The 11,366-nt window shown below is 39.6% G+C and overlaps 1 protein-coding gene across 1 annotated transcript; it reads left to right on the plus strand.

Annotated features, from left to right (window-relative positions):
- The first annotated feature begins 3,722 nt into the window (after positions 1-3,722).
- Positions 3,723-7,533, plus strand: gjd2b (gap junction protein delta 2b). The gene is made up of 2 exons (XM_034195694.1): positions 3,723-3,793; positions 6,232-7,533. The coding sequence occupies exons 1-2, from the start codon at positions 3,723-3,725 to the stop codon at positions 7,076-7,078; spliced, it is 918 nt and encodes a 305-aa protein (XP_034051585.1). The 3' UTR covers positions 7,079-7,533.
- The last annotated feature ends 3,833 nt before the right edge of the window (positions 7,534-11,366 follow it).

Consider the following 11,366-nt stretch of genomic DNA (forward strand, 5'->3'; position numbering starts at 1 on the left):
TATCTATCCTCAGTGTTTTCATTTCATTTCAATCTTTATTTCGAACAGATTAAAAAAATAACAAATAAAAAATAACAAATGTGAAAAAAAGAATACCGTACTGTTAAAATACAGTATTTATCCACATTCATGATACATACAAAGTATTCATATTAATAATAAAAAATCATATGTGTCCGAAAGGGAGTAGGAGGAAGCAAATGCTTATTAATTCCCACCCCTTACTTGATCAATGATTGTCCTTTAAATCATTAAATGATGAATAGAACATGTGTGTGTGTGTGTGTGTGTGTGTGTGTGTGTGTGTGTGTGTGTGTGTGTGTGTGTGTGTGTGTGTGTGTGTGTGTGTGTGTGTGTGTGTGTGTGTGTGTGTGTGTGTGTGTGTGTGTGTGTGTGTGTGTGTGTGTGTGTGTGTGTGTGACAATAACCTATGTGGTTTAGTTCCATTGTGTCCCCAACATCACCCTGTTAATCATTTAGGACTGAAATCACCTTTTTTAAACAAGGTTGTTCTGTTTTACACTTTGTGCACTTCACAGTGGCAACACGGGGAGGACACATGGAGCCACTCCCTCTGGTTCAGCTCACTGAGTCTGGACACCATCAAGCAGCCTTTAATTCAATTAACCGTGCTTTGCATTCAGACCTGCCTTACTTGTCTTACAGTTTGTTGCTTGCTGAACTTCAGTATAGTCTTTGCACACTGCATATGTTCAGTCATGTTTAGTGCTTCTTACAGGAGGTTGTCATTTTCAAACACCTTTTGTACAGTTTCATCACAACCTCTGTCATGAACCAATGAAATGGAAAAGACTGAACTGATGTCTGACAAACTAAATGTGTGGAGAAAGGTCAATCATATGTATCCTGCACAGGGTCTGCAGTAAGCTTCTTTATCTAAAGAAGATATTGTGAGATTAAAGTTGACTTTGATAAGTCATTTTCAAATCTTTGAGTCAAAACAATCTTAGCGTGACATCACATCGTCTCTCTCTCTGACTTTCTATCTGCTTTACCTGGCAGTCTTTAAGAGAACCTAGTATGCTCCTTTGGGGTTTCCCTCTCCTGTAGTGTGTAGCTATATAGGTTTATAGGTATAGGTTTTGTGTGCCCTATCACAACAGAGCGGGCCAGCTAACCAATGAGAGCAGACTGGGCTCTGGTTTCAGACAGAGGGTGAAAAGAGGTGCTGCAGCACAGGCAGTATGAGAAAAATAAAGAGCTTTAGAACATTAAAGCATGGAAACATGTAGAGACACTACATACTGATATACACCTGCACATCAGCAGGAGAGGACTCTTTAAAGTAGAGACACTACATACTGATATACATCTGCACATCAGCAGGAGAGGACTCTTTAAAGTAGAGACTCTACATACTGATATACACCTGAACATCAGCAGGAGAGGACTCTTTAAAGTAGAGACTCTACATACTGATATACACCTGAACATCAGCAGGAGAGGACTCTTTAAAGTAGAGACACTACATACTGATATACACCTGAATATCAGCAGGAGAGGACTCTTTAAAGTAGAGACACTACATACTGATATACACCTGAACACCAGCAGGAGAGGACTCTTTAAAGTAGAGACACTACATACTGATATACAGCTGAACATCAGCAGGAGAGGACTCTTTAAAGTAGAGACACTACATACTGATATACACCTGGACATCAGCAGGAGAGGACTCTTTAAAGTAGAGACACTACATACTGATATACACCTGCACATCAGCAGGAGAGGACTCTTTAAAGTAGAGACACTACATACTGATATACACCTGAATATCAGCAGGAGAGGACTCTTTAAAGTAGAGACACTACATACTGATATACACCTGCACATCAGCAGGAGAGGACTCTTTAAAGTAGAGACACTACATACTGATATACAGCTGAACATCAGCAGGAGAGGACTCTTTAAAGTAGAGACACTACATACTGATATACACCTGAACATCAGCAGGAGACGACTCTTTAAAGTAGAGACACTACATACTGATATACACCTGCACATCAGCAGGAGAGGACTCTTTAAAGTAGAGACACTACATACTGATATACACCTGAAGATCAGCAGGAGAGGACTTTTTAAAGTAGAGACACTACATAGTGATATACACCAGAACATCAGCAGGAGAGGACTGTTTAAAGTAGAGACACTACATACTGATATACACCTGAACATCAGCAGGAGAGGACTCTTTAAAGTAGAGACACTACATACTGATATACACCTGCACATCAGCAGGAGAGGACTCTTTAAAGTAGAGACACTACATACTGATATACACCTGAAGATCAGCAGGAGAGGACTCTTTAAAGTAGAGACACTACATACTGATATACACCTGAACATCAGCAGGAGAGGACTGTTTAAAGTAGAGACACTACATACTGATATACACCTGAACATCAGCAGGAGAGGACTCTTTAAAGTAGAGACACTACTTACTGATATACACCTGAACATCAGCAGGAGAGGACTCTTTAAAGTAGAGACACTACATCCTGATATACACCTGAACATCAGCAGGAGAGGACTCTTTAAAGTAGAGACACTACATACTGATATACACCTGAACATCAGCAGGAGAGGACTCTTTAAAGTAGAGACACTACATACTGATATACACCTGAACATCAGCAGGAGAGGACTCTTTAAAGTAGAAACACTACATACTGATATACACCTGAACATCAGCAGGAGAGGACTCTTTAAAGTAGAGACACTACATACTGATATACACCTGAACATCAGCAGGAGAGGACTCTTTAAAGTAGAGACACTACATACTGATATACACCTGAACATCAGCAGGAGAGGACTCTTTAAAGTAGAGACATTACATACTGATATACACCTGAAGAAGTGAATAATAGGGCCCCTTTAACTTTGATCAGCTATGGGCAGACAGCTCTTCACGTCTCCGTTGTGTGACTACGAGAGAATGTCAATGTATGTTAAAGTCTAAAGTTTAAATATATAGTTTTATTGTATATATATTAGAATTATCTCAAAGGTACTTTAAAAAGTACCTTGGTACATGCACGCAGCAACAATTGACTTTTAAACTCTAAAAAAACAACATCAACACAATAATATTAATACAGAATATTTTTTATTGTAATCTTTCTCAGGGTGAAATAAATGGGAATTAAATCATTTGTATTATTAATACAATTATTGTGTCATTCATTTAAAATTGTTAAAAAAGGGAAACATTACAAATAACACAGCTTCAACAATGTATAGCCTACTACTTCTGCAGTCCTTATAATTAATCAAATCAATCATGTATGTGTCATGAGTGCACATATCATTTTCTTTCTGACCTCAGTCGTGCGAATACAGGCTAAACTAACTTGTTGTCACTTTGTGTGCACACTCCTCTCGTCTGGTCGCGTGAAGAGGTGGATAAACGGATATGCTTCCACGCGCTCCCACCAGCCAGGGCTCGTGTGACGCAAAGGAGTCTACTTAAAGCTGGATTAGCGCGCGCGGAGCTCCTCACGGCGCGCAGTCACACAGAAGCCGCCTTACGTGCAGAACACAGCGGCTCAGAGCGCTTAGCACCACCCGGAGAGGAGAGGAACACACATCCAAGCTTTCACTGGATATTTCCCGAGATCTCCCAGAGGAATAATCCAATCCTCGGGTTTTTATTTCTGCACAATTTTCTCCTGAGTGTTATCTTCTCCGAATGAGCAACCATGGCGGAGTGGACCATATTAGAGCGGCTGTTGGAGGCGGCTGTCCAGCAACACTCTACTATGATCGGAAGGTAAGAGGTGGAGGAAAAAAGGAAAGAAAGATGCCCTCCTTCTCTTGAAAAAGTTTTACATCAAGGTCAAAAAGAAAAACTGTGCCAACCGAGTGTAGAGTTTGAGAATCAGAAGAAGAGCATCACTGAGACTCTGTTAAACCAGATAGCGTTAACATGTGTACTGTTTTAATCTTTTAAAAAACATTATTAAAGGAACGCACTAATCTAAACTTCAATTGTGTTAAGTCAAACCACCACAGGAGGAGTGTGATGTAACGTGTTATTTCAGAACTGGACAGCTCCATGATCAGCTCCACCCTAATACACCCTGCCACCACCTGAAGGTCCATCCGGGGGGATCCACTTCTGTCTAATAAGGCACATTTCAAAGATGCATTATTATATTTTAAGTCCTTAATGAGATCAATGATATCTCTTTGGCTGGGCAAACTGCCAATCTGATGCATTTAAAACTAAAGGGATTGTCCTGAAACAGGGCAGCTAATAGTAAATAGTGATTATAGGTTTATTCATTAAAAACAATTAAGCATGCGCGAATTGTTTGTAGCCTTTATTTAACCAGGTGAAAGCCCCTTGAGATCAAAAGATCTCTTTTTCAAGGGTGACCTGCAGAATGGTTTGCACACGTTTCAGTCGAAGCTTTGTGTCTTTTTGACGTAACATGAAATTCAATTCTTATGTTGGATATATATTTAATATAACAGTAATATGATGTAATGATTAGTGAAAACAATTCTGACATCAAGGTTCAACAAAAGCATTTGTTTCTACATTGAAAGATACGTACAAAAAACATCAAACATAAAAGTAAAAAATGAAATACAGTGAATACAAATACATAAACAAAACATAATAGTAATAGTTATAATAATAATAATTATAATTATATAAACATTTAATAATATGAAAAATATATACAAAAGAATAAAGAACACTTTTCCGCACTGCATTTTTCCTGCTGGATTTTATTTTGTTTCTCACAAATGAAATTTATTAAAAAAAAAGCAACAATAACTAACGATTAGAACTAGATATAATACATATTTGTGGTACAGGTTTAAATCCACCTTCAGGAAATGGTTTAAAGTAAATACCATTCGTACTTGTATTGTGTAAGTGATAACCACTGCAGAGTGATACAGTTACAGTGGAGATGGATTGGTTTAGGTAGAGTACCACTGTACAATGTATTGGGATCAAGGCTGCCTGGGGGGTAGAACAACGTGTAGAATGTAAAACATGCTTTGTATGCTGCTCCGCAGAAAGGTAAACATAACATTGCAAATGTGGAGTGAAAAAAAAGCTAAAACATGCAAAAGTTGGCAAAAACATGGTTTATTTTACCATGATGACTACATCCCTGATTAAGATAACACGAAACAGACTAAGTACAGGTCAAAAGAGGGTCCACTCACAGGGACACAGCTCCTAACACAAGTAAACCCAGGAGCCTCCAAATGATCACCCTTTTCCTTCCAAATAGCACATGTGTGAAAACTGATACGTTTAGAATTTAGAAAGAGTTCAATGAACAAAGTGCTTCAAAGCTTTAAGGTCCACCATTTTATATTTCCATCTGGGCATTGTTATTATACGAGCACCAGATATCTACATAGAGCTCTACCTGAAATATTAGCCCTCATGCTATCATCTGCTTCCTATTGGTCAGTCAGCCTGCCAGTAAAGCTGTCCTGTGATCAACCTAACGTCTTCCCACTACATTGGTTTGAATGCCTGTCGGACATGTTGGTACGTAAAATGGTCTGGTCCAGTGGTTTCTAACCTTTCTAGCTTGTTACCCTTTGAAACAAAGCTGTCTAATTGCGACCAGTAACATACCGATTTACCGTCTAGTGAGCGTCGATAATTAGAGTGCCAAATAAGTACAGTTATCCACTATTGCAGGAAAAAGATCAAAGATTACAGACCCTAATTCTGAGGTTGGGACGTACCAATCCCAGACAAACCGCGGTGTGTACTGCCTCTTGGCTTTGACCCTATTGAAGCTTACCAGGTAGCTATCTTACTTGTAAAAAAAAAAACTGTTAACTTACATTTCATTAAATGTAATTTAGCTTGTATCCAAAGCGAGTGACATACACCTGAACACCATAGACATGCCTAGGGGATCATTTGGTTTGGTAGGTGTCTTTCCCAAGGACACTATATCATGTTGATTGCAGATGCTGGGGATCGAACCATTGACCCACTGACCGTTGGTATGCACCATATTTAAGATAAGTTTGATTTAGTATCACTCAGACAAATGTTTATGTTGTGATTAACCCAAAAAGACCAGGATCATGGATGTATGCAAAAGGGGTCCAGTATAGCAATATGTTTGTATTATCTGGTCTTGAGGCTTGCACACAAAAAGAGTGTTTTTAAATAACCCAGCTATTGTAAATGTGATTATATTTCTGGTTTCCCCGCAGGATCCTGCTGACTGTTGTGGTGATCTTCCGGATTCTGATCGTAGCGATTGTTGGAGAGACCGTGTACAACGACGAGCAGTCCATGTTCGTGTGCAACACCTTACAGCCGGGCTGCAACCAGGCCTGCTACGACCAGGCATTCCCCATCTCCCACATCAGGTACTGGGTATTCCAGATCATCATAGTGTGCTGCCCCAGCCTCTGCTTCATCACCTACTCTGTGCACCAGTCGGCCAAGCAGAAGGAGCGGCGCTTCTCCACCGTGTTCCTCTCCCTGGACAGAGAAATGGATTACTTGAAGAGAGATGACAGCAAAAAGATGAAGAACACCATCGTGAACGGTATTTTGCAGAACTCAGACAACTGCAGTAAGGAGGTAGAGTCCAACTCCATGATGAGCAAAGAATATCCATGCAGCTCACAAAAACGAACTACAAAGTCAAAACTGCGACGGCAGGAGGGCATCTCCAGGTTCTACATCATCCAGGTGGTGTTCAGAAACGGACTAGAGATTGGGTTTCTGGTGGGTCAGTACTTCCTGTATGGATTCAATGTCCCCGGGGTGTACGAGTGCGATCGGTACCCGTGCATAAAAGATGTAGAGTGCTACGTTTCCAGGCCGACGGAGAAGACGGTGTTTCTGGTCTTCATGTTCGCAGTCAGTGGTATTTGCGTGCTTCTGAACTTGGCAGAGCTCAACCACCTCGGCTGGAAGAAGATCAAAGCGGCTGTGCGAGGGGTGCAGGCCCGAAGGAAGTCTGTTTATGAGATCCGGAACAAAGACATGCCCAAGATGAGTATGCCCAATTTGGGGCGCACTCAGTCCAGCGACTCTGCGTATGTGTAACTGCCCACAGGAACATGAGGAGGCTGCAGGACAGCTGTGTAGAAACAAGTCACCAAGAATAATCATTCATATATTAGCATGTAGTCTTCAAATGAAACAAGTGAAAGCTGAGGATTTTCAGTGAAAGACATATTCCTGAAGAGAGACATATTCCTGAAGAGAGCTTTTGACTGAATCCTCCTAACTGGAATTTGTATGTGGACCAATAATCTAGGTGACATCATGTTGTATTTAGCAGGTATTGATTTGATTAGTCTTTTATGGAGAGTTTCAGATGGACCGCATATTTGTTTACTTGGCCCTAGTAAAAAAATATATTTTATTGTGGTGCAAAGTGTTTCTTGAAAGCATAAACTGATACACTGTATGGCCAAATGTGTGAGGATAACTTAACATGAGTAATAATTGTATTTGGAGTCTTAAACTTGACATAGCTCCTCTGAAGCCACTGTCATTATACAGCTGTTTGCAATGGTTCAATAGAATCTCCTGAGACTGGTGAACCACTGCTTGTGCAAAATGTTTGGGTGAACTAACCCTAACCCTAATCCTGGATTGGAAGTAAGGGACTTTGTACAAACTATGAGAATCTCAGACCAAAAGTACACTGAAAAGGACATCATGTGTGTCTCATTTGAATTAGTATATTCTTCACTAACAAAATCAAATAAACAGCTCAGATGTAGTTGGAATGACATTCCAGTAGTTCCACATATCACTTTCTTAGTACACACACACAATCTGGCAGTAGAATCAATCTTTGGATCTGATAGCTTCATCTCTCATCGGTTTGGATGTATGTGCTCGGACCATTGACCTTAACCTGAGTGATCTCTCCTTTGCTTTAGCAGCAGGAATGTGGTGCCTGAACTAAAAGAAAAGATGTAAAAAAAAAAAAAGATGTATTTGATTCTTAATGTTTCTTGTTTTCAAGTGCCATACATATAGAGTCATCTTTATCTAGAAACTTAAGAAAAAACATGAAATCCCACTTATCATAACATCCTGAACTGTATGGAAATGGTGTCCTCCTTCAATTCAATTTGTAACATCAACACAGACAACCGCTGCATTGGTGCCATATGTCTGCCACCGGTGCTACCATTTTCAAGTGTGATGTAAATGATGCCACTTTTAAACAAATATGAACGCATGTGTAATACAATGAAAGTTATATGAAATAGTAAGTGTGATGTCTAATGTTCAGGTTTTATGTTGTTCAACCTTTACATGGAGAAATCTGAAATAATGATTTTAATTTTCTGAATTGAGGTGGACAGCTGTATTTTGTCTTATTTTTTCTAATAAATCTAATTAAAATTCAAAAACCAACAATGTTAGTCCGTCCTTTCTTATTTTCTGAAATTCCTACTTTGACTATTGGTTCCTGAAAACGGAAATCCTGAATGATAGTTTCATTGGCTCTATGTAAAACCATATATCAGGCTTTCATACACCAACATACATGTTATTAGTATAATAATAACAAATGCCTCCATTAGACTCCTTTGTTTACTTCTGTAACACAGAGACATCATCATGTATGGGAGGGAAATCTATTGAATGTTGACCAATCACAACAGAGCCAGCCAGCTAACCAATAAGAGCAAACTGGGCTCTGGTTTCAGACAGAGGGTGAAAAGAGGTGCTGCAGCACGTAACATATACGTATGAGAAACAAAAATAGCTTTTTGAAGCATTTGAGTATTATAGTAAGCTTTGAACTCAACTTTAGTTTAACAACTTAGAAGATTGGCTTCAAACAAGTCTCAACCCAGGGCCGATGTTTGCCAAAGCCCTTTCCACTACCTGAAAATCAGTGTTTTCATTGCCATATGTGGTTTGTCATGTCTAAATGTTGACGCACCTGAAACCCTTGTACCAGTTTCAGTTATTATTACCCATGTAGTTTGAGTATAGCCTAACGTTCCATTTTTTATTTCGACATTATTATTTACACTCAGCTACCATAAAGTGGTGTTAGTGTGTGGAGATTATCCTGCTGAACAAAACATGTAAGTATCATAAACATGTGTTAGCTACAGATTTTATATTCTGCAATATTTTATCCAATGGAGAAATCCCATTGATTTTTGGCGAGGGACCCCTGGCGACGCTTACTTCAACACGTTCTCACTCCCAACTCGTCATATTGACGTTATGTAAGGATTCCTTGGCGTTACTTTCAAACGCACTGAGAGACCCTTTAGCGTTGTTTTTGAACTATCAGGGAGTTCCCATAGCAACACGTTCTCACTCCCAACTCGTCCTATATTGACGTTATCACCGCACCTCTAATTAAAGAGTAATATGTTGCAGTGACAGTTAGGTCTTTAGCATGTGTTAACCACAGACCTCTTTTCAGTCCACTAACCAACAGGTTCAAAAAAGTCTACTTATTTCCAGGCTTTAAGGACTCATTCCTGCACCCCTCTATGGGCTAGCCTAACCTGTCCTGAAACAAGTTATATGAGTATATTAACTCACTAAGCAAATACAGTATTTCCTATAAAGTTTAACAATGTTTAAACCTAACAGGTGATTTAAACTACTGAGAGACTAAAGCACAGAGCTTATTCAGGTTGATCCTGAATGACTACAGTGTTGCTAACTGTTGTTCTGATTGTGGCCTTGCAACAAAGCTCATGTGACCGGACAGCGCACCGGACAGAAGCTGCAGAACATACAGAGGGCACGGACATGGATGTCGCTGTCTTGAGGACATCAAACCCTAACCCCCAACATAAACATGCCATCCTGACTGACAAACTCTCTTAACAAAACTGAAAGCAAAGACGTCCCCCTGTGTGACAGCTAAGTGTGTGGACACACTCCAGGCATCACCCATGTCTCATAATCAGCAGCCTATTAACATCTGTAGGAAGTGCTGTCGAAGCATGGATGAAGTGCTGTGATGGCGCTTTGGAGGTATTACTAAAAGTTGTAGCGGGAAGAAGATTTACTAATACCATCAAATATAGAAAGTAAAAAGGCTGTGTACATAATCCAATGCTACAAATGTGTTAGTGCAAATATTTATAAACCTTTAAAATGTAATACAATGTATACCTCATGCTAAAATATTTTAAAGGATATAAAATGCTGATGTTCAGCTTCATATCAGTATGTAGTGTCTCTACTTTAAAGAGTCCTCTCCTGCTGATGTTCAGGTGTATATCAGTATGTAGTGTCTCTACTTTAAAGAGTCCTCTCCTGCTGATGTTCAGGTGTATATCAGTATGTAGTGTCTCTACTTTAAAGAGTCCTCTCCTGCTGATGTTCAGGTGTATATCAGTATGTAGTGTCTCTACTTTAAAGAGTCCTCTCCTGCTGATGTTCAGGTGTATATCAGTATGTAGTGTCTCTACTTTAAAGAGTCGTCTCCTGCTGATGTTCAGGTGTATATCAGTATGTAGTGTCTCTACTTTAAAGAGTCCTCTCCTGCTGATATTCAGGTGTATATCAGTATGTAGTGTCTCTACTTTAAAGAGTCCTCTCCTGCTGATGTTCAGGTGTATATCAGTATGTAGTGTCTCTACTTTAAAGAGTCCTCTCCTGCTGATGTTCAGGTGTATATCAGTATGTAGTGTCTCTACCTTAAAGAGTCCTCTCCTGTTGATGTTCAGGTGTATATCAGTATGTAGTGTCTCTACTTTAAAGAGTCCTCTCCTGCTGATGTTCAGGTGTATATCAGTATGTAGTGTCTCTACTTTAAAGAGTCCTCTCCTGCTGATGTTCAGGTGTATATCAGTATGTAGTGTCTCTACTTTAAAGAGTCCTCTCTTGCTGATGTTCAGGTGTATATCAGTATAGTGTCTCTACTTTAAAGAGTCCTCTCCTGCTGATGTTCAGGTGTATATCAGTATGTAGTGTCTCTACTTTAAAGAGTCCTCTCCTGCTGATGTTCAGGTGTATATCAGTATGTAGTGTCTCTACTTTAAAGAGTCCTCTCTTGCTGATGTTCAGGTGTATATCAGTATGTAGTGTCTCTACTTTAAAGAGTCCTCTCCTGCTGATGTTCAGGTGTATATCAGTATGTAGTGTCTCTACTTTAAAGAGTCCTCTCCTGCTGATGTTCAGGTGTATATCAGTATGTAGTGTCTCTACTTTAAAGAGTCCTCTCCTGCTGATGTTCAGGTGTATATCAGTATGTAGTGTCTCTACTTTAAAGAGTCCTCTCCTGCTGATGTTCAGGTGTATATCAGTATGTAGTGTCTCTACTTTAAAGAGTCCTCTCCTGCTGATGTTCAGGTGTATATCAGTATGTAGTGTCTCTACTTTAAAGAGT

This window comes from Gymnodraco acuticeps, unplaced genomic scaffold, assembly GCF_902827175.1.
Source record: "Gymnodraco acuticeps unplaced genomic scaffold, fGymAcu1.1, whole genome shotgun sequence".
Taxonomy (NCBI): Eukaryota; Metazoa; Chordata; class Actinopteri; order Perciformes; family Bathydraconidae; genus Gymnodraco; species Gymnodraco acuticeps.